At 45.6% G+C, this 24,262-nt stretch overlaps 1 protein-coding gene across 1 annotated transcript in view; it reads right to left on the bottom strand.

Annotated features, from left to right (window-relative positions):
• Window positions 1-87: 87 nt before the first annotated feature.
• Window positions 88-24,262, bottom strand: part of mxd4 (MAX dimerization protein 4) — a 40,390-nt gene continuing 16,215 nt past the window's right edge. The window contains exons 4-6 of the mRNA XM_064926645.1: window positions 11,799-11,913; window positions 8,813-8,975; window positions 88-5,293 (exon numbers count right to left, since the gene is read on the bottom strand). Coding sequence (XP_064782717.1) covers window positions 5,094-5,293; window positions 8,813-8,975; window positions 11,799-11,913 — 478 coding nt within the window. The 3' untranslated portion in view covers window positions 88-5,093. The remainder of the gene's footprint in view (window positions 5,294-8,812; window positions 8,976-11,798; window positions 11,914-24,262) is intronic.

Below are 24,262 nucleotides of genomic sequence, written 5' to 3' on the forward strand. Positions count from 1 at the left end.
GGACGGTAGCTCGACCTTCTCAGAACCACTATAAATATTAAAACACAAATATATTTAAATCATGCAAATAAGGAGGCTGCGACAACCTTGTGTAAAAAACATTTTTTTAATTATATTACAATTAAAGAATACACTGTAATACCTTCAAGTGTGTGCCAAAATGTTATCCAGCACCAGGTAAACTCATGTATCCATACATAGGAATTTATATAATATAGCACATCTTTTGAAAGCATATTACAACATCTGCTATTAAAGGAACATATTCACAGGTCTCTGGCACAGAACTCTCCCTACTCAGTGTTTTGCCTGACTACGATGCCAAGCTCCCTCAGCCCCCTTCATCCTCTCCCTCCCTCTGAACCTAATCTCAACCAGCCTCCCCTCTGGCCAAAGTTCCGAGGCCCCTAAACTGTCTATCAACGAGACACACAACACCCTCGGGACTAAGAGTTCTCTCATGCCAACTCGACAACAAGACGACAACAAGAGAACGATCGCAGAACTCATAACATAAAAGAGGAAAGAAATCATTCCTATCTTCAGACGGTGCTCTAGCAATGTCACACAGACAGAAACAGAAAGGACAGTAACGGGTTAGAGGGTTTAAGATGAGAAACAATGACACACTTGGGACTAAAATCTACATTTCATGTTGCTATTAAAGCTGATTTAAGATGGGATTCCATAGGTGTCTGATGACTGTTCGCAAGGGGGTGGAAAGGAAATCAAAGTGACTAGTTATTTGGCAGGAATCGGGTTTTCGTTACGGCATTATTCGATTGTTTGTTCATAGCGCTGCACTTGGAGAGGACAGAGGACAGGAATGGGTTCTAATTGTCTCTGAAAGTAACTGTCAGACCTGAGCTCAAATAGGAAGATTTCAAATACTTTGCTTGTTAAGTCTGCCTGCCAGCCAAATGGGTGGGATTTGCTCTTTTGGGCCCATTCTATTAAAAACAGGCAGACAGCCACAATCAAGCACAGCTAAAGTGTTTTCAGAGATTTCACAATACTATGTGAACCCAGGTCTGAGTGTATGTCCGTCTGTTGACTTTCCCCTTGCCTCTATACAGGCTTCACTTGTTTGGTCTGAGCCTCAACCTTATTTCACCCCAATCTCTCCCTCCTGCTGACTCCCTTGGCAGCAATAGCCTGGCAGACAGACTCAATCATCATTTTGCTGTGTTTTTGTGCTTTGAAAAGAAAAATCAAACACACTTGGATAAATTTCAGAGACTAGATGATTTTTAAAGCAGGGATCAACCACCTCTCGGCTTCGACAAAAGTCAATACATCTTGATTGATAAGTGTGTCAACCCCCCCCCCCCCCCCGCTCTGACATTTAAAGGAAGTTTGTTAGACAGCACCATTGATTACTTTTACAATAATGTTGTTTTTGCATTGCGAAAGGTTTGAGAGTCGAGCACACATCTTTCAACCGATACTTTCCCCAGGCGTTTCCAAACTCATATTCACAAATCAACACATTTAGTGTTCAATGCCTGTCGCCAAGTGATTTGCTCGACAATCTCTGTCAGACGTTAAGTACAATCTCTCTGGTTAAAAGAAAACAAAGTTATTTTCAAGGCACATCATTGAAATAAATTCCATAACCACTATCCAGCAGTCTTATTCCCTGAAACCCAGTGAGCGCAAGACTTTGAAAAGGCCACGTCTTTTCAACCAAAAAAGTCCTTTTCAACACAAAATATACTTTTTTCAACCAAAAAGACGTCTGCTTAACGTATTTTCAACTTCTTTCGCTCCTACATTCAGTATCTGAATTAGTATCCTCCTCTGCTAATACACCTGCCCTCCAACCACTCACTCTTTCTGAACGTGCGCTATGTGCATTATAAAATGATGTCGCTGAACATGAGAAATCTCATACCTGGCCCACGTGTGTTTCCGTTTACTCATTGCCTCACATTAGCTGATGGGAGGTTCTGTGCAAGAGAATATTTTGTTTTCATTTGACAAGTTTTACTCAGTTGTTCATTTCAAAAGCAAACTGAAAGAGTAGTACATCTGTGCTCCTAACAGTCGTGTACAAAGGTCCTTGACATGAATGTAAACTCAAGAACTTTATCTTTCTCAGTTTCTTTTCGCCCTCCTTCAGTGTATGGAGAGTTCAGAGGTCAAATCCATCAACAGAAATGTTAACATTGTTGGTCACAAAATGAACCACAGAGTCGAAGCACAAATCTGTCTTTTTCTTCTTTTTCAAAACCCAAGCCTGCCTACCAACCAACCGCCCACTTCCTCTTTAAAAAGCACAAGATGGTCATATTGCTGTGTCTCGAGACGCCCCATGACCACCAGGGTCACGGTAAAACTATGGTAGTAGAGTAGAGTAGGGAAGGTGCCACCGGGAGGAGGGAGGGAGGAGAACACCACGAGCTGCCTTCATTGATTGGATTTCTCCCCCTTCTCCTCACCCAATGGTTTCATGTTCAAAAACAAGTGCATTTCATAAACAGAGCTAAAACAAAATGGCTGCCACAACAACAAAATAAGCAGTTTAAACCCCCAATTAGGTTGACTGATTGAACCCCAATAATGACCAGCCAGGGCGAGTGAATGGAAGCTGCCATCGGGAGTTACCAGTATGGCCAGTGTTGACTTTAAGCGGCGTGGCAGGCAGGCGTCAAGTGGGTAGGGCGTACCTGGCAACCGCACCAGGGGTGCACCTTGAGAGGTACTCGATGGAGGCAAAAGGGGCTAAAATCAGTTCTTCACGTGCCCCTTCTTCAATCAAGGAGGAGACAGATTTACCATTTGGCTTGGGTGGAAGGGGTTAAAACAAAGTGTTCATCTACTCCGAAAAGGGGTGGAGCTGGGGGGCAAGGGGTGGAGCTGGGGGAGTGTGTAGCAGGGTCAAGACCTGAGTAGGGATGGAGGGAGGAGGAGTTAGGGGGGCACACGACAACAGTCACCAAGGCTCACCAAGGCACAGAATGACATTGGGGAGAGATCTAGAGAAGGGGGCAACCAGGTTCCTAGTTTCCCTGTTCTACACTCTCTCTACCTTCAACTAGCCTGGCCTTCTGTCTGTCTGCCTGTCATATATTTATATAGATATACTCTTCTTTTTTGTCTTTTCATTAAACGAGAACATTTAGGAAAATAGAATAGAAAATATAGACTACAGTATCACTTTCAGTGACCGATAGCTGTTTTTTTTTTTCATTGCAACGTTTTTCTAAGTCTTTTGTGATTTTTTTTTGTTAGTTCTTTTTTTGGTCAGACCTGCCAAGTCTGAAGTGCTGGAATGCCAAGCTCTAAGGATTACGAGAGAAACTCAGGCCTAAACGGTTAAATGTTCCGAAGGCCAAAGATATGCCTCTTCCGTCAATATTTTATACTGGTGTGCATGGCTTTGGAGACAGTGCTGTACATTTCTAAGAATACATTACATTGGTCTTTTACAATGTCCCCAAAGCTTCAGAAGTAGTATCTAGCTAACAGATATAGCAGAGAAAATACACAAATCTACCTTTGAGTTAGAGAAATGAAAGCATTGTTATGATTAGTTTTGATGCAATACCTATTCCTCTACAGAGAGCTGATCATTAGAGCTGGCTTTTTATTCTTATGCACTTCTACAGCTTTGACTTGTCAATGTGTACCGACCGTGCACACACACACTTACACATGCACGCCTGCATACATACACACACACACTTACGCATGCACGCCTGCATACATACACACACACACACACACTTACGCATGCACGCCTGCATACATACACACACACACACACACTTACGCATGCACGCCTGCATACATACACACACACGCATACACATACACACATCTAGAACTGTTGGAGCTAGGAGTAGACTGACAGCAGGGTAATAAATGGATCTATTAGTGAATAACAAGAATGGTTAGCTTGATCTTGCTGATCCACTGTCTTCCCCTCCAAAATGCCCAGTTGTCCTCTATAACTTAGTAAAAGAGGGCAATCATGCTGCCATTTTGGGACAAAATTGACCCACCAGAATCGCTTAAATGCTTGAGAAAGCAGTCTCTTCCCGTGTTTTATTGCTACATCAATATGCTACTGAAAAGTAAAGTATGGTTTGCGATTCTGAGGATGCACCGTGTGTGAATATTTAGGGAATAGGGTGCCATTTCAGACACTTGCACCATATAGGGAATAGGGTGCCATTTCAGACACTTGCACCATATAGGGAATAGGGTGCCATTTCAGACCCACTTCTAGTGTCGTGTTCAGTAGTGTGGAGCAGTGGTTAAGGAACTCAGCCAGAGGGAGAGATATCAATGTGCTGCCCTTAGAAATATTGACCCTAATGTCCAGTACATTTGGTAACATTGATTGGGGTTTGCAGATTAACAAGAGATATGTTCCAATAGAACACTCCAATAGAACATTCCAATAGAACGTTCTTTTTTTTTCTCCATCAGAAATTGTGCCTCATTCAAATGACGGAGTTGAAGTTTGTCCCCAGCTAATGCTCTATCCTATACCACGCGCGCACACACACACACACACACGCACACGCACACACAACTATGCCACGCACACACAGACACACACGCACACAACTATGCCACACACACACAAACACACACACAGTTAAACACACGCTGAGTTCCCATTGACAAGTCAAAGCGGTCTGCCACCTCACCACAGAGGTCCCCAACAAAACCACAAACTGCTCTGCTATATCCGAGCCTGCAGCCACAACAACAGGTAGAGGTGAGAGGAGGTCTGGGGGTCAGGTTAGGCAAGATATGCGGGATAAGGGGTGATAGGATAGGGGTGAGGTAGGGTGTGGTGTAGGGGTTAGGACAGGAAAAAGTCAGGAAGTCAGCCACGACAGGAACGTCTACTGTCTACTTCCTGGTTCCAAGGAATAAGCTCCAATGGGGACATTGGGGAGGGGGAGACCACAGCTGCTGTTTGCTGGGGGGGTGGCTGATGACCGCGTAGCGTGGGCTGGAGGTGGTGCGTGCTGGGGCAATGTTAGGGGGGGTAGGAAGGGAATAGGAGGATACGCGGGGCTGGGGTCATAGAGGGCTGATTGGAGGTGTGGCCCTCAGGGGCCCCCTGGTGGCCCCTAGCAGTGGTGCGGCTGCAGTCTGTGGGAGGAATGCTGTGTGTAGCTGGCGTCGCTGGAGCTGCTCTGCAGGTTGTAGTCCTCCTCCTCCTCGCCGTCCAGGAGGCCGTCGTCACTGATGCTCTCGTCCACGCTGTCCCCCTCGCCCTCGCCAAGCTCACCCTCGCCCAGGGGGGACTCCATGCCTTCAATGTCCACCTCTGCATAGAGAGAGACAAACTGTTATTCTCCACATTTCATGGAATCAAATCAATAACTACAACAGGACTTTCAGAGAGATAGAAACAAAAACAGAGAGAGATGGAAAGGGGGAGGGAGGGAGGGAGGGAGGGAGGGAAGGAGGGGTGTGTGTGTGTGTGTGTGTGTGTGTGTATATATGTGTGTGTGAGAGAGACAGAGAGAGAGGGGGGTACAAAACAGCGTTGTTGTATTTTGTTCATGTTGAACTTTGGGCACGTACACTGAGGAGCCCTCTCTGTGTGTCGCCGGGCGGATTAGGGCCGGATTTAGACGGCCATTAACTTTGTATAACAGGCAGGTCTCTGTACTACCTCCAGTAATCCCTCCCCCTACTGATAAACATCCCCCACGTGTTTACCACCCTCATGATCAGTAAACAACAACACCCGTCTCCTACCCAGGGGCCTCCAGGAGCCAAGTAGGAGAGATACTGTATACATTTCTTCCACTAACTGGTATGTTGACAAATCAAATCAGATTCTTTCACATCATATATTTTTCAGAGCTGATCTGATTGGTCAAAAGACCAACTAGTGAGAAAACATCAGAATTGGACTGCATGTGCAAACGCAGCCATAGAGCTTGGTCACCTCGGGTTCCCATTTTAAAAAATGGCTGGAACGTGGTCATATGATTCGAGAGAAGCCATCCATGTCATCGCCCAATAAACGGTCATTTTGAGAGTTTAACTTAAATTAACTTCATTTGGGATAAGCAGAAGGAGCAGAAATGGCATCTTTAACTGTACCAGCCCCTTATAGCTCAGCCTAGCTCCAGCCTAGTTCCAGTCTAGCTCCAGCCTAGCTCCAGCCTAGTTCCAGTCTAGCATCAGTCTAGCTCCAGTCTAGCTCTAGTCTAGCATCAGTCTAGCTCCAGTCTAGCTCCAGTCTAGCATCAGTCTAGCTCCAGCCTAGTTCCAGTCTAGCATCAGTCTAGCTCCAGCCTGGCTCCAGCCTAGCTCCAGTCTAGCTCCAGTCTAGCTCTAGCCTAGCTCCAGCCCAGTTCCAGTCTAGCATCAGTCTAGTTTCAGTCTAGTTCCAGTCTAGCTCCAGTCTAGCATCAGTCTAGCCCCAGCCTAGCATCAGTCTAGTTTCAGTCTAGTTCCAGTCTAGCTCCAGTCTAGCTCCAGCCTAGCTCCAGCCTAGCATCAGTCTTGCTCCATCCTAGTTCCAGTCTAGCATCAGTATAGCATCAGTCTAGCTCCAGTCTAGCTCCAGTCTAGTTCCAGTCTAGTTCCAGTCTTGCTCCAGCCTAGTTCCAGTCTTGCTCCATCCTAGTTCCAGTCTAGCATCAGTCTAGCATCAGTCTAGCTCCAGTCTAGCTCCAGTCTAGTTCCAGTCTAGTTCCAGTCTAGTTCCAGTCTTGCTCCAGCCTAGTTCCAGTCTAGCATCAGTCTAGCTCCAGTCTAGCTCCAGTCTAGTTCCAGTCTAGTTCCAGTCTTGCTCCAGCCTAGTTCCAGTCTTGCTCCATCCTAGTTCCAGTCTAGCATCAGTCTAGCATCAGTCTAGCTCCAGTCTAGCTCCAGTCTAGTTCCAGTCTAGTTCCAGTCTTGCTCCAGCCTAGTTCCAGTCTTGCTCCATCCTAGTTCCAGTCTAGCATCAGTCTAGCATCAGTCTAGCTCCAGTCTAGCTCCAGTCTAGTTCCAGTCTAGTTCCAGTCTAGTTCCAGTCTAGTTCCAGTCTTGCTCCAGCCTAGTTCCAGTCTAGCATCAGTCTTGCTCCAGTCTAGCTCCAGCCTAGTTCCAGCCTGGCTCCAGTCTAGCTCCAGCCTGGCTCCAGTCTAGCTACAGCCTCTGTGTTTAGTAATACTGCGAGTGGCAGCAGAGTAGCTTGACCTTGACCCCCGGGCGTGACCTCTAAACCAGGCCGGGCTCAGCAGGAGTGTGTGGTCTTCACCAGGGGTCAAGAGGGGCGTTGTGTGTGTGTGTTTACAGGTGTGTGTGTCTGTGTGTGTGTGTTTTTGCAGGTGTGTACAGAGCAATACACTGGCCTGTAGTTCTCTCAGGCTCTGTACAGATTGAGGTGTAGGCAAAAGCACTATAGGAGTCCAAGTCAACACTGTGTCCAGAACAGACAGGGAAGGAGAGGCATCACAATAGACTCGAGCATGATAGAGGGAACTAGGTTGTATCAAGGGCCTGGAGGCTTCAGGGCAGTATCCACTCTATGTAGTAGAGGTTGAGGTCAGGCAGTTTCATGCACTGAAGCTGTGGATAGTATTGATCTTCATTACATGTGGATCAGTGCTTCTGCTAGATAAGGAGTGGTTCAGTGGAGTATTCAGCTGTTTTAAGGAACGGTTATATCGGATCAAGTGAAGAGGTCAGGGCCCCTCAAGCCGAGTCAGTGGCTTTAACGAAGCTGCGAACAATATAGAGAATTGGTCTGTATAACTTGGCTTGGTTATATACAGAATGGGGTCGGTGACCTGTTTGCATTATGTATGGATCAGTGGCTATACACAGTATAGGGATTTGTGTGTCTGTACAGATGTAAGATCTTCATTTGATCACCCTGTTGCAGGATAACTATCTTTTGCAGGAGAATATTTGTGGTCTATTTGAGGTTTAAAAAGGCCTCTAAAGTTTGTTATTTCCACTTTGTAATTTCAGACCTGATTTCCCCTTACAAAACATGTATAAACCCCTACAAAAATATAAATGAATTATAATCCACATAATAATTCACATTTTCCTGCTGTAGCAAACTGGCTCACTGGTACTGGTAGATCATTGGCTAAGGTAATGCAGTGGTGTATAGGTGTTCTGTTTGGTGCTGTTTGGTACTGCTTGGTGCTGTTTGGTGATGTTTGGTACTGTTTGGTACTGGTTGGTGTTGTTTAGTGATGTTTGGTGCTGTTTGGTGATGTTTGGTGCTGTTTGATGCTGTTTGGTGCTGTTTGATGCTGTTTGGTGATGTTTGGTGCTGTTTGGTGATGTTTGGTGCTGTTTGTAACATACTATATCTTGTGGAATAGATTAATTCTGTGCTAGAAAACTTACTTAAGAGCTGCAGTGCTGCCAGTTCTTGCTCCCCTCCCCTTGACCAGTAATTAGTTAATTTACAGTCATTGACTTGACCTAAAGAGTCCCCACATCTGGTTCTATTGATCCACATCAGTTGTTAAATCAAAGGGGGGTCAAAGGATAAATGGAAACCACATTCATAGGTTACTAAAGGCTTCAGGGAGCCGCGTGTGTGTGTCATGCGTATGTCCCAGCGTACCTTGCTCTGAGTACCTTGTATGTCGCGTGACATGCGTATGTCCTTGCGTACCTTGCTCTAAGTACCTTGTATGTCGTGTGTCATGAGTTTGTCCCAGCGTACCTTGCTCTGAGTACCTTATATGTCGTGTGTCATAGGTATATCCCAGTGTACCTTGCTCTGAGTACCTTGTATGTCGTGTGTCATAGGTATATCCCAGCGTACCTTGCTCTGAGTACCTTGTATGTCGTGTGTCATGCGGGTGTCCCAGCGTACCTTGCTCTGAGTCGGTGGAGATGGTGGAGCCTAGGCTGTCGGTTCGGGTACGTTCCACGCCTCCAGGCATCACCAGCTGTTCCAGACGTCGTTTGAGGTAGCGGTGCTCTCTCTGGAGCTGCTCTTTGGTGTTCAGAGCCTTTCTGTCCGCCTCCTCCAGCTTCTACAGGGGAAACACACACACACACACACATTTAGAATGACATTGGCGCACACATACACACACACACACACAGACACGCACACACACACACACACACACGCACACACACACACACACACACACACACACCACACATTTAGAATGACACACACACACACACACACACACATTTAGAATGACATTGGGACACACACACATTTATAATGACATTGGGGCAAACACACATTTTACACTTGACAGACGTGTTCAAATACATGTGTATTTGAGTATCTGGTATTTAAAATACTTTTTCTGTGTATTTCAGTATTTTCAAATACACAGCCCAAAATAAGTACTTTTATTTAAGTATTTGAATGGTTATTTGTAAAAAAGAAATTGTCTACCAAATTGTATTTGACAGTATTTTCAAATACTTATTTCAAATACTGTTTTCAAATACCTGGGTTAAATGCACGGGAGTGAATTTTAGTCAGTGAATTTTGAGAATTTGAAATGTATTTCAGTGTATTTTGAGAATTCTGATAGCTTAAACTCAGCTGTTTGGAGGTTGAGCAATACGCACACACGTGCATGCTCTCACATTAGTGATTATTATAAGGAAGTGAAACCATAGCAACAACATGACTTCAGCTGACCCAACGACAGATATTACTCACACATTACCCAGATTGCGACACAATTCCAACCAAGGGATTTTTAAACAGGGGAAGAACAAGAAAACGAACCAAGCGCTGTAATCCCGTGCTTTTAAGAGATTCCTACTAACCAAACTAAAACCGTAGATATTATAGCACCAGTACACCAGAGGACAGGCCTATGTATCGTAAACAGGATGTGAAGAGTTAAATGAGGGTTTTTCCACCGACCACACGCTCTCACCCACACAGTCCGTGCAGCAGCTGTGGAGAACTAGACTGGAACCATCTGAAGTCTCCTGCTTCGCCACGGTAAAGCCACAAACTACAATTCATTTGGCAACTAAAGTACAGCCCTGCCACTTGGTTTGGTTGAATGTCGAGGGACCTGGTTAGAGAAATGTAACCGTTCCCAAATTCACCGATGAAGTTCTATCCTTTAAGACTCAGTCCGCTGTCACTTCAGATTGTAGCTTTAATACAGGAAGTAAACAATGTTGTAGCGCTTGCGGTTTCGTAGCGGTTCAAAAAAGAGTATCCACTTCCCTTCGTAAACGGTCCTTCTGCGGTCCTGTTTACCGACCGTATTAAGCTTCCCTCCGCCGTTTCAACATCTAGTTTTGGTTTACATTTGGCTGAGTGGTCAACTAACGCGAAGAAGGTTAGAAGTTGGGTGAAAAATACTAAATTCTCTTAGGTTGATTACTTTTTTCAAATCCAGTCAGTTTCCCATGCTGATTCAATGTCATCACCATTTTTTGGTTGAAAGGACATTGAAACAACGTTGATTCAATCTGTTTTTGCCCAGTGGGTTGTCACTTGGTGTACATGAGCTGCAACAAGTAATGAACTGTAGAGGGGGCTGACCCAAAGCCAACCCCAAATCCAATTATAACGTTCGACCTCATATCTGAAAATCATCCCCATCTGACTCCAGATTTTTTTTCTCGTTCTAAAAGTTTCTCTTTGTTGACTTATCATTTGTAACGAGCAAGGGGGCTTTTTTTCTTCCCTGGTCTAGGGGATGGGAATGCTACTTTTTGCACGCTTGCCATTTTTTTAGGGCTTAACAGCTCTGATTGAAAGATTAGAGTATGTTTTCTAATTTTAGGAGAGCAAGAGCGAGAGAAAGAGACTTAAAAAGAAAGATGTAGAGAGCGAGAGAGAGAGAGCGAGAGAGAGAGAGAGAGAGACAGAGAGAGAGAGAGAGAGAGAGAGAGAGACAGAGAGACAGAGAGACAGAGAGAGAGAGAGAGAGAGAGAGAGACAGAGAGAGAGAGAGACAGAGAGAGAGAGAGAGAGAGAGACAGAGAGAGAGACAGAGAGAGAGAGACAGAGAGAGAAAGAGACTTAAAAAGAAAGATGTAGAGAGAGAGAGAGCGAGAGACAGAGAGAGCGAGACAGAGAGAGACAGAGAGAGAGAGAGAGAGAGAGACAGAGAGAGAGAGAGAGACAGAGAGAGAGAGAGAGACAGAGAGAGAAAGAGACTTAAAAATAAAGATGTAGAGAGAGACACAGAGAGAGAGAGACAGAGAGAGAGACAGAGAGAGAGAGAGAAAGAGACTTAAAAAGAAAGATGTAGAGAGAGAGAGAGAGAGAGAGAGAGACAGACAGAGAGACAGAGAGAGAAAGAGACTTAAAAAGAAAGATGTAGAGAGAGAGAGAGAGAGTAAGTGCCTGGGAGACTCTGAGGAAACAGCAGCTGAGCACTGAGCCTCTGAGGTAGGATCAGGGGGTACTTCCTGAGGACAGGGAGACATTCCTGACCTACTTCCTCTCTGTCTGTCTGTCTGTCTGCTAGTGGGTAACTCTCTGGGGTCCTTTAAAAGGAAAAGCTCCGATGCAGTAATTTATTCACCTCTGGAGTGCGACTGGGCCCAGTGGCATAATTATGACTTATTATGATTACAGTACAGCCTTTCAAAGGCCTGTGGTTTTGTGATTTGACGTTCAAGAACTTTCAGTTTCCGTTGTTCTGGAATTACAGTATAAGATTATGTCTGTGGCTCGTAGAATTACAAACCATAGAATGATCTTCCAAAAGACACCAAGTTTGGTGACATCATATTATGTTCATTCTAGTAATTGTACTTCTACACTGACGTCCCTGATATGGCAATTCTAGAAGGACGCATTTAACATTCAGCGTGGCTCTGGTTGTGGTTGTGGCTCTGTGTGGTCGTGGTACCTTGATGTGCATCTTGGCCCTTTTCAGCAGGCTCAGTGTGGTGTGTCTAGTGCTGTCCGGACCCAAAGGAACCAGCTCCTTCAGCTGCTCAAGGTACAGCCGTAGTTTGGCACGTCTGTAACACAAACAACCAGAGGTGGAGAGTGGTGAGGGAGTGAGTTGAGTCAGCAACGTGCACAGGAAAGGCTCCTACACTGCAGGGTCAACACAGGTGAACAAGAGAGATCCTTTTGAAGTTATCTGCGTGGTAGAAACACAGAGGAGCACAAATGCACGCAGAGACTGAGAGGAGATGGGGGAGGGAGAGTAGATGGCAGAGGTTCGCTCGAGAGCGATCCTAATCACGTGACTGCTCTGTTGGTTTTCCGTGTCATACTTTCTTCTGGAACTCAACAACAATGCTTATCAGGTGGGGGGGGGGGGTTACAGGTCTGTGAAGTTACAGGTCTGTGAGAGCCAGAAATCTTGCTTGTTTGTAGGTGACCAAATAATTATTTTCCACCATAATTTGCAAATAAACTCTTTAAAAATCCTACAATGTGATTTTCTGGATTTTTTTCCCTCATTTTGTCTGTCATAGTTGAAGTGTACCTATGATGAAAATTACAGGCCTCTCTCATATTTTTAAGTGGGAGAACTTGCACAATTGGTGGCTGACTAAATACTCTATAATGACATAGGGCAAAGAAATGTAGTGTTTGACATTCATTTTGTAGCATCCTCTTGAATTGCCCCGTTTTTCTCTACGTTGTACGGTGAACGTCCTACACTCTATAACACCCAGCTCCCCCAACTGCTCTTATCACACACCCACACATGCAAAACACACACACACACAACCATACATTCCCACACACACGCTCAAGCTTGTGGACGGAGTGTGTTGAGAGAGCGGCGAAGGTCGAGCGCAGGTCGCACGCACGCACACGCACACACACACTCCTTCTGTACGTTTAATGGCCTGTCCAAACAACACAGCCATGCAGGTTGCATAACCCCCGACAGCCGCAGTGTGTGAGTGTGCTTTCTGTCACATTATGTCATAGTACAGAGAGAGACAAAGAGAGAGAGAGAGAGAGAGAGAGAGAGAGCACAATATGCTTGTGTTGAGCACTGCCTCTGGTAGCAGGAGAGCCAAAGAGATGGGCTACGTCCCAATCGGCACCCTATTCCCTAGTAGTGCACTATCTAGGGGACAGGGTGCCATTTTGGGATAGAGGCCGGGGCCTTTTACATCAACTTGTGAGCAAACGGTTGCGCTAACAAGCACCCAAAATTAATTGTAAACTGAAAATTGAAAAGGGTAATCAAACATCAATAATGTGTGGGCCTTTTGGTCTCACAATGGGGGGAGGAGAGGAGGAGAGGTGGTGCAGGAATACAAGCTGAGCATTTATGACCAGCCAGGGATGAAGAGATGATGGAGGGATGGAGAGACGAATGAACGATGCAATATGCTAGAGATGATACTCCACCACCATAAAACATTTAAGGAGAGATATTATCTTGATGAAATCAACATTTAAGGAGATATTATCTTGATATTATCTTGATGCATGTTTTAATCAACATTTAAGGAGAGATATTATCTTGATGCATGTTTTAATCAACATTTAAGGAGAGATATTATCTTGATGCATGTTTTAATCAACATTTAAGGAGAGATATTATCTTGATGCATGTTTTAATCAACATTTGAGGAGAGATATTATCTTGATGCATGTTTTAATCAACATTTAAGGAGAGATATTATCTTGATGCATGTTTTAATCAACATTTAAGGAGAGATATTATATTATCTTGATGCATGTTTTAATCAACATTTAAGGAGAGATATTATCTTGATGCATGTTTTAATCAACATTTAAGGAGAGATATTATCTTGATGCATGTTGTAATCAACAGTTAAAGCTGCAAAATGTAACCTTTTTGGAGCCCGACAAAATGCACTTAGAAATGTGAGTTATAAATCTGTCATTCTCATTAAAAGCAAGTCTAAGAAGATATTATCTTGATGTACATTTGATCACTTAGAAATGTGAGTTATAAATCTGTCATTCTCATTGAAAGCAAATGTGCACTATTTCTATGCTTCCCTTTTGGTTTTGTACAGCAGCTTCAAACAGCTGGATATACAATATTTTTGGTTATAGAAAATATATTTCACAGCGGTTTAGATGGTACAATGATTCTCTCCACTATACTAGCTTGTTTTGTCACATAAACTGAAATTAGGCGAACCTATAGAATTTTTGCAACCAGGAAATGGCGGATGCATGTTTTAATCAACAGTTAAGATTACTTAATGGTCGTAAGCTTACAAATGACTTGGCCTAATCTATGTCCAGTTTATTTGCAGGTTGGTTTGCTATTACAGTGTCGGTCCCAAACCGGTCACGACATGGGCTACACATATCCAGGGCCTGACAGCCTGACACACTGACCTACATATCACAGGCCCTATGCCTTTACTGTCTCCTCTACTCTCTCCAGGCTATATCTCCTCCTGCCAGACTCATGGCAATGCTGGCCAAGAAAAACCCACACAGGTGTTCTCAGAAACGTGAGTCGACCACCCCCAAAACCAAAGAGCACATCACACGGCCAAGGCATCTTTAGAATCAAAATGGCCGCTCTGTGTGTATATTGTACTGCAGTGTACGATCTTCAGAGAGAAAAAAACATTGACCCAGGGGGCCCAGATGCCAACGCCCCAAAATGACCCCCTAACCACAGTCACACCAATCAACACAGAAAAGCACTCGATCATTTCATGACAGTCGTTTGAGTGATGTGTGGTAGAATTAACAAATGTAAAAGTACTTGACGCTACACTGGATATGGGCTGTGTCCGATCGTGTGGAGTGTTACTGCAGCAGAAGAGAACAGAAACCAGTTGCATGAGGTTTCTGCATGATGGAAATTGATGTAAACCTACTGTTATTGACTCAACACTGGTTATGTCCTAGTGGGATCAGATCCTAGCACTCCAATCCTATACTACTCCTATAGTCAGTTTGTGTCCTAGTGGGATCAGATCCTAGCACTCCAATCCTATACTACTCCTATAGTCAGTTTGTGTCCTAGTGGGATCAGATCCTAGCACTCCAATCCTATACTACTCCTATAGTCAGGTTATGTCCTAGTGGGATCAGATCCTAGCACTCCAATCCTATACTACTCCTATAGTCAGTTTGTGTAACTCTTTTCATAGCTACTTTTATCCCATTTTGTCCAAAAAGGGGCTTTAAAATATATAGACTTGTATATAGACTTTTCTACTGTATTATTGACTGTATGTTTGTTTACTCCATGTGTAACTCTGTGTTGTTTGTGTTGCACTGCTTTGCTTTATCTTGGCCAGGTCACAATTGTAAATGCGAACTTGTTCTCAACTGGCCTACCTGGTTAAACAAAGGTGAAATAAATCAAATGCCTTCTGTTTTCTAGGATAATGCATGAAGCTTTTCTTTGTCCTAGCTAGGCTTCCTTCCTTCCTCTCCTCCAGCTCCAGGCTTCTCTCCATGTGAACAGTAAACTGGTTCTAAGTGCAGACTGCCTCCAGGCTGTCCTCAGGTCATCCCTCCATTACAATCAGTCTAATCACAGACAGGCTGCTAGCTCTCTGGCTGAGGAGCCCAGCACACCTGGGTCTGTTGTGAACACGCACACACAGCTGCATGTACACGCACACACACATGAACGCTTGCAAACAAACAAACAAACACTGTGGGTAACATACAAATGAAACTACACACATTCAAAAAGCTACACACACACACACACACACACACACACACACACACACACACACACACACACACACACACACACACACACACACACACACACACACACACACACACACACACAGGGTCCTTGTACTTATCCCAAGCTAGTTGTTTCTTTTTCACGGCAGGGCGTTGCCTGTGTTTTATAGGAAGAGAGACCCTCTTCCTCCCAGCCCACTCCATTAGGAGGTCAGTATAAGACCCAGACAACAGAAGGTGAACCTTTAGACTAGCAGCCATCTTCTCTCCCCAACATCAAACATCGTTATTCCCCTCTAACCTCAATTAGAAAGGCACCTTTCACTTCAGTGTGTTTAATCATTGCGGTCTTCAGAAAAACGTACAGCATTTCTATAAAAATAGTCGAGCAAAAACATCTTGCAGGTGCAGACAGGAATTCAGCTGAAAACGAGGGCCGTGTGAAAGTGCTCCAGCGCTTTCATTCCTATTTCTCCCAAGGGGGCACCTACCCCCCCCCCCCCCCCCTCGTCTCCCCCCTAATACGTTACCCCACCCTGGCTGCCAACACCAACACACCCTCCTCACCCTCCACCCCACAGGAGAACAAGTGTCTTCAGAGGAGGATCAGGGGTGGGGGCCTCCACCCCACCACCTCCAACCTGCCCCACTCTCCCCACTCCCCAGCCCACATGAAGCAGCTGGACCCAGGCCAGGGGAGGCCAGAGGAAGCGGGCAGGAAGGAGGCCGAGGGCCGTGGCTGGGGTCCGATCTGGTGGTGGAAGACTACTTTCTCCTCTGGCTGGAAACATCCACACAGTGTGCTCAGCTGCACTGGGCAGGGCTTGGCGAACACATCATCCGAGTGTAACCCGAGCCAATGGGCGACCATCTTGGCTCTATAAACAAAATGAATAACGAGGCGTAGCCCCTCTATAGTCCCCAATTCCCCTCCTCCACTCCTCCTCAGGAGTTTTACCACTGTTTGTTTACCTGGAGTCTGTTCCAGATCCACACAGAGACCTGGTCTCTAGTATCCTGACTGTCCTGAGTGATCTGACCTGAAACCAGGTTCTGTTTATCACAACAGCAGTGAAACAGAGTTCTGTTTGGACACCTCATACCAGGTAGACACAGACCTCGCTCGGAGGGGGAGAGAAACATCAGTAAAGTATTTTAGGATGAGATGATGGATGGAGTTTTCCGCTATGTCATTCTCCAATAAATGCTTCATTTTATCCCCCCCCCCATTTTAAAAAGTAGATGATTATTCGATTTGACCTTCCCTCCCTCTCTTTCTGACCCAAACCTTGCATGTCAGAGGCTATGAACCAGTTGTTCTCATGCCTGGTCACCCTCACTCCAGAAACCTTGCTGTCTGTGTGTGTGTGTGTGTGTGTGTGTGTGTGTGTGTGTGTGTGTGTGTGTGTGTGTGTGTGTGTGTGTGTGTGTGTGTGTGTGTGTGTGTGTCCCTCCCTGACAGATCCTTGCTGCTACGTATTTATGTTTGTTATTAAACCAGACCCTGGTCACTCAATATTTATCAAGACTGCCTGGCTGACACACACACACACACACACACACACACACACACACACACACACACACACACACACACACACACACACACACACACACACACACACACACACACACACACACACACACACACACACACACACACACACACACACAATAGTGTCCTTGAAAAGGGATGCCCATTTCATTCTGTTCCCGATACACAACGTTGAGACCGAGCTACTTCACATTTCTCATTCCAATTCATCAGGGTGGGTTGAAAATAGTATCCCCTTTTATGTTCCTGTGAATAGGAACCTTTGATGATCCAGACAGCAGACATGACAGAGAACTGGTTGATCTGAACACACTATAAGGTGCTCATATTTACCTATATGGCCAAACCGGTCTGGAAACACTTCCCCTAACAACCCGTATGAATGGAAACACGTCAAGGTATAGTAGCATACAGACACGGCTGTATTAACATCAGAATATGTATGTATGTATATATAGCTACATAGAGACATATCTATCTATGTCTAAATATCTATGGTTGACATTATAGTGAGTCTAAGGGCTTGTGACATAAGGCTCTAATATGGATTATAAAGACTCATAAATGGTTATTAGCCTCCAGGCAGTGCTGTAGGTCTCTGGAATAGACTATAGTCCCTCTACTGTTGGGCCCTGGTGGATTGTAAGGGTTTGAGGTAACAAGACTGTAAAGCTGGCTCTCTGGACTGTTGTGACCGCGAGAGGCGCGGCCCATTCACGGTCACGTCCAAGAGGAAGCCACCTGACCGCTGTCATTGGCTGCTGAGATTGGGGTGGTCGGGTGGTTCATTTTGTGATTTTTTTTTTTACTAAAGCTTCCGTCCGTCCACTCACGCACACACTCACACACACACACACACACACTTAAACTTAATGCCAAACACAAAGCACTCACTGGGAAAACACACTTCCTTCAGAACACTGTGTCCACATTCTAATCAGTCCTACTTAACATAACACTACCATAACCCAACTCCCTTCCTTCAGAACACTGTGTCCACACTAACAGTCCTACTTAACACAACCCACACACCTACTTAACATAACCCACCTTCCTTCAGAACACTGTGTCCACATTCTAATCAGTCCTACTTAACATAACCCACTACCCTAACCCAACTCACACTTCAGAAAGGCTTAATGCCAAACACAAAGCACTCACTGGGAAAAGTCCTATCCCCAACTCTCTTCCTTCAGAACACTGTGTCCACATTCTAATCAGTCCTACTTAACATAACCCACTACCCTAACCCAACTCCCTTCCTTCAGAACACTGTGTCCACATTCTAAACAGTCCTACTTAACATAACCCACTACCCTAACCCAACTCCCTTCCTTCAGAACACTGTGTCCACATTCTAAACAGTCCTACTTAACATAACCCACTACCCTAACCCAACTCCCTTCCTTCAGAACACTGTGTCCACATTCTAAACAGTCCTACTTAACATAACCCACTACCCTAACCCAACTCCCTTCCTTCAGAACACTGTGTCCACATTCTAATCAGTCCTACTTAACATAACCCACTACCCTAACCCAACTCCCTTCCTTCAGAACACTGTGTCCACATTCTAATCAGTCCTACTTAACATAACCCACTACCCTAACCCAACTCCCTTCCTTCAGAACACTGTGTCCACATTCTAAACAGTCCTACTTAACATAACCCACTACCCTAACCCAACTCCCTTCCTTCAGAACACTGTGTCCACATTCTAAACAGTCCTACTTAACATAACCCACTAGTCCCTAACCCAACTCCCTTCCTTCAGAACACTGTGTCCACATTCTAATCAGTCCTACTTAACATAACCCACTACCCTAACCCAACTCCCTTCCTTCAGAACACTGTGTCCACCAGTCCTACTTAACATAACCCACTACCCTAACCCAACTCCCTTCCTTCAGAACACTGTGTCCACATTCTAATCAGTCCTACTTAACATAACCCACTACCCTAACCCAACTCCCTTCCTTCAGAACACTGTGTCCACATTCTAATCAGTCCTACTTAACATAACCCACTACCCTAACCCAACTCCCTTCCTTCAGAACACTGTGTCCACATTCTAATCAGTCCTACTTAACATAACCCACTACCCTAACCCAACTCCCTTCCTTCAGAACACTGTGTCCACATTCTAATCAGTCCTACTTAACACTCCCTTCCTTCAGAAACCCATTCTAATCAGTCCTACCTAACCCACTCTAACCCACTTTGCTTGGCTTGCTTTCCGTTATGTCTTTTTGAATGACAACAGCCCATAAATACACACACACACATACACACACCGACCCGTGGATGCGGAGGAATGAGCAGCACGCCTGCGCCTGGCGCTGGACCAAGCCTGTTCGTTCTAGTAAAGGTCAGGGGTCAGCAGAAACACTGCTGCGATGTTTCCCCTCGCTCGCCAGGCCAACTCGGTTCGTCATGTTTGGCCGGAAGGAGAAAAACCCACCCTGCCGTGCCTGACACGCTTGTTTTGACTTCAGAACAGAGACCGAGAGAGACGTCCACATTGTTCAAAGAATAAGAGAGGAGGAGAAAGACATGAGTTAATGTCCAGAACAGGAGGGAACATAGTCTGACTGGCTCTGGAAAACACACTCCGCCATCCTCTTTGTTTCTAATTCTGACCACTTCAACTCACAACAGAACCCTCGGTTCATCTGGTGACAAAAATGGAAGCCTCATTCCCTTTAAATTGATACTAAGCTGTTTACCAGATATGGGTCATGACATTACGACACACTCCGGAAAAAAAACCTCTTAAAAGCTTCATTTAAAAGCCGAAAACGTTTAACCTAAGTAGTTCTAAATGCCCCCACGGTGTTAGCCTACTCTACTTCAAGTAGTGTAAGTGGTGTAAGTGGGCCTGAGCTGGATCGCCTGTATCGTATCGCCACGGTGGGTTGGTGGAATTTTGGGGTTGCCAAGTATGGTGAATGGTTCCACATCTGGCAAACAGACAGACAGACTGAAGGGGGAGGGAGAGGGGACCGAGAGAGAGAGGGAGAGAGAGGGAAAGAGGGGAGAGAGTGAAGGAAAGAGAGAGAGAGAGGGAAATAGGAGAGAGAGAGAGAGAGAGGGAAAAAGGGGAGAGAGAGAAAGAGAGAGAGAGAGGGGTCTAAAGGAGAGAGAAAAGGAGAGAGAGGGCAAGTGGGACAAGAAAGAAAAGATCCAGTCCCAGCCTGGGGGCTCGCAGACACAGAACACAACACAGAACACAGCCCTCCTCTCCTCATCAGTCTCTCTCTCTGTCACCCTCTGGTCCTCAGCCCCTGCCCAGGCACACATGTTTACATTAACGAGAAAGAAGAGATCTGATGGGCCGACCGCACCGTCCTCAAAAACAGCGGAATGGAGAGAAAAACAAGAAGAGAGAGACAGTCGTCCCATGTGAACGTGTCTTTGTGGTGAGACACAACCCACGCCATCAGTGGTGTAGTGGAGGGCAGTAAGTAAACAGTTTCCACAGTTGTTTCTTTTGCTTGACAGTTTACACATTGAAAGTACAGGGTGTGTTGCTTTACTCACCGCCACTGGTGATAAGAGTTTACCCATCAACTTTTTTACCACAACATCACTGCAAGCAATGTACTGTATGATAATAGAGAGAAAGGAAAGAGAGAGAGAGAGAGAGAGAGAGAGGAGAGAGATAGATAGAGAGGGGAGAGAGATAGATAGAGAGGAGGGAGAGAGATAGAGAGAGAGAGAGAGAAAGAAAGAGAAAGACAGGCGAGAGCGATAGAGAGGGGGGTCTAAAGGAGAGAGAGAGAAAGAGAAATGGAGAAGGAGAGAGATAAAAGACAGGCAGACAGAGGGAGATGATTTCCTTTCAGATATGAAATGTCAGTTCTCTGGAACAGACAGTCAGGCTTTATTTGTTTTCTGTCAGCGAGGACGACACACCCACTGTGAGAATGTATGCGGGAGTGTATGTGTGTGTGTGTGTGTGTGTGTGTGTGTGTGTGTGTGTGGAGTGTTTGGTGACAACTGTGCGAGGTGAGACAGAGACACAATAGGCCCATCAACACACACACAGACCTGGCCACAGAAACAAGGGCTATGAGTCACGAGGCTCCGTCTGTAGCACGCAAGCGGCTGAAACCTGCGTCAACACAGCAACCTAGCAAAACAACACAGTGAGTGAGTGACACGGTCAACGTGGCTAGCTGAATTAGCCTACTTCAGCAGGAAATGCCTAAGTCTCCACACACGTTTTGATTTGTCTCTGTTGCCATAGAAAACAACAGGTTTATTGTTGCTCAGTCGTTGGTAGTATTTTCATGTCTAACTGGAATTTCCATGTCTATTGGAATGCCTTGTTGCGATTGGTTTCGTTTGTCTCTTTCCAAAACTGAAACTAGCCCTGGGGTGATTGAAAATAGCCCTGGATGACTGAAACTAGCCCCGGGGTGACTGAAACTAGCCCTGGGGTGACTGAAACTAGCCCTGGGGTGACTGAAACTAGCCCCGGGGTGACTGAAACCAGCCCCGGGTTGACTGAAACTAGCCTGGGGGTGACTGAAACTAGCCCTGGGGTGACTGAAATTAGCCCTGGGGTGACTGAAACCAGCCCCGGGGTGACTGAAACTAGCCCTGGGGTGACTGAAACTAGCCCTGGGGTGACTGAAACTAGCCCTGGGGTGACTGAAACTAGCCCCGGGGTGACTGAAACTAGCCCTGGGGTGACTGAAACTAGCCCTGGGGTGACTAAAACTAGCCCTGGGGTGACTGAAACTAAAGCATGTCAGATTAAAAACACCTTTGATTCAACATGCGCTGTCTACACAAAAGTACGTGGACACCCCTTCAAATAAGTGGATGAGATGTTCGACGAGCAAGTGTTCACATACTTGTTGGTCATGTCGGGTACCTCTGTCGCGTACAAAGCAGACCTAGTGTACAAAGCGCCAAAAAAGAAGAACCAGCGAGAATAGAGAATAGGAAACGAGTGAGAATAGAGAATAGGAAACGAGTGAGAATAGAGAATAGGCAACGAGTGAGAGTAAAGGAGTGTGAGAAGTCAAATGTCAGTTTGGAGATCGATCACCAGTTGTGTTCGATGAAGTGATGTGGTTCAAATCAAATCAAATGCTATTGGTCGCATGTTCACATAGTTAGCGGTTGTTATTGTAAGCTTAGCGAAATGCTTGTCTGTAGTGAAATGCTTGTGTTCCTAGCTCCAACGGTGCAGTAGTATCTAACAAAACACACATCTAAAAGTTAAAGAATGGTTTGGTGTGCATCTCTGTATCATTTCAAAGTCAGGATAGCCCAAACTAAATATGCACGTTTTCGAAAGCTGTAACAACAGTCTGTAATGTAATTATACAAGAAGTGCAAGGAAACGCTCAAAATGTCCCTTCTGTCCTGAGTTGCATGACAGCTAAGGTTGGAGTCGGACAGACAGACAGACTAGTGGGGACACTAGTGGGGCACTAGTCCCACCTAGGGACACGGTGAAATGGGCTTACAGGTCTGCATACACACTGTACCAATGTCAATGATTAACACACAATAACACATAACCCACTGGCACAAACCACCAATTATCTCCTCTCTTCAGCGTCAGTATAAGAATGGGTTTCTGAGAAAGAGGTGGTGGAGATTCCATGTATATTATATCATCGGACTAGTATTGTGTGGGTTGCACAATGGGTACACAATCCCCTACGATGTCACGCAGAGGCAGAGAGAAAGAGAGCTAGAGAGAGAGGTAGAGGGGGGTAGAGAGAGAGGGGAGAGAGAGATGGGGGTAGAGAGAGAGAGAGAGGAAGAGAGATGGGGGTAGAGAGAGAGAAAGGGAGAGAAAGAGAGGGGTAGAGAGAGAGGGAGATGGGGTAGAGAGAGAGAAAGCTAGAGAGAGAAAAAGATAGAAAAAGAGGGGGGTAGAGAGAGAGAGATAGAGAGAGGGTAGAAAGAGAGGGGATAGAGAGAGAGAGAAAGAGGGGAGAGAGAGAGAGAAAGAGAGGGGTAGAGAGAGAGAAAGGGAGAGAAAGAGAGGGGTAGAGAGAGAGATGGGGTAGAGAGAGAGATATAGAGAAAGAGAGAAAGAGGGGGTAGAGAGAGAGAGAGAAAGAGGGGAGAGAGAGAGAGAGAAAAGAGAGGGGTAGAGAGAGAGAGAGACGAGAGAGAGAGAGAGAGAGAGATGGGGGTAGAGAGAGAGGGGTAGAGACAGAGAGAGAGAGAAAGAGAGGGGTAGAGAGAGAGAGAGACGGGGGGTAGAAAGAGAGGGGGTAGAGACAGAGAAAGAGGGGGTAGAGAGAGAATGCAGACTGTTTTACTTTCTTTCCTCTGAATCTCAACACCCAGAATCAAACCTTGTGTACATGGAAACAGAGAGACTATCTGAAAGGGAATTCAAATTCAGTTGTGTGTGTTGTGTGTGTTGTGTGTGCACAACAGCATGCATCAAATGAACTCTTCAAACAAACTTTTCTCTCTAGCTGTAGCTAGCCATCCACTTTCCCAGACCAAAACAACTCCAGTCTCTTCTCTCTCTAGCTGTAGCTAGCCATCTACTTTCCCAGACCAAAACAACTCCAGTCTCTTCTCTCTCTAGCTGTAGCTAGCCATCTACTTTCCCAAACCAAAACAACTCCAGTCTCTTCCCTCTCTAGCTGTAGCTAGCCATCTACTTTCCCAGACCAAAACAACTCCACTCTGTTCTCTCTCTAGCTGCTAGCCATCCACTTTCCCAGACCAAAACAACTCCAGTCTCTTCTCTCTCTTGCTGTATAGCCATCTACTTTCCCAGACCAAAACAACTCCAGTCTCTTCTCTCTCTAGCTGTAGCTAGCCATCCAGTCTTACATGAAGTGGTGACATGGCTTTGCTAGCCTGCAGTACATTCTCCTAGTACTACTAGGACTATTTCTACTGCATGCAAGCTGAGTGTGTCACGCACCCCTTTCCCCCTACCCTCCTCTGTTACACAACTCAACATTCCACCGTATGTGTGTGTGTGTGAGTGTGTGTTACGTGCAGAGCTGACCTCATTTTCAATCTGCTCTACTCTGCTGTGCCCGACACACCAGCCACGTCCTCCAGTAGAAGCCAGGGGGCCCTCCCACCCTAACCTCCAGCGTCCTCCAGTAGAAGTCAGGGGGCCCTCCCACCATACCCTCCAG

Source organism: Oncorhynchus masou, chromosome 20 (genome assembly GCF_036934945.1).
Source record: "Oncorhynchus masou masou isolate Uvic2021 chromosome 20, UVic_Omas_1.1, whole genome shotgun sequence".
Classification (NCBI taxonomy): domain Eukaryota; kingdom Metazoa; phylum Chordata; class Actinopteri; order Salmoniformes; family Salmonidae; genus Oncorhynchus; species Oncorhynchus masou.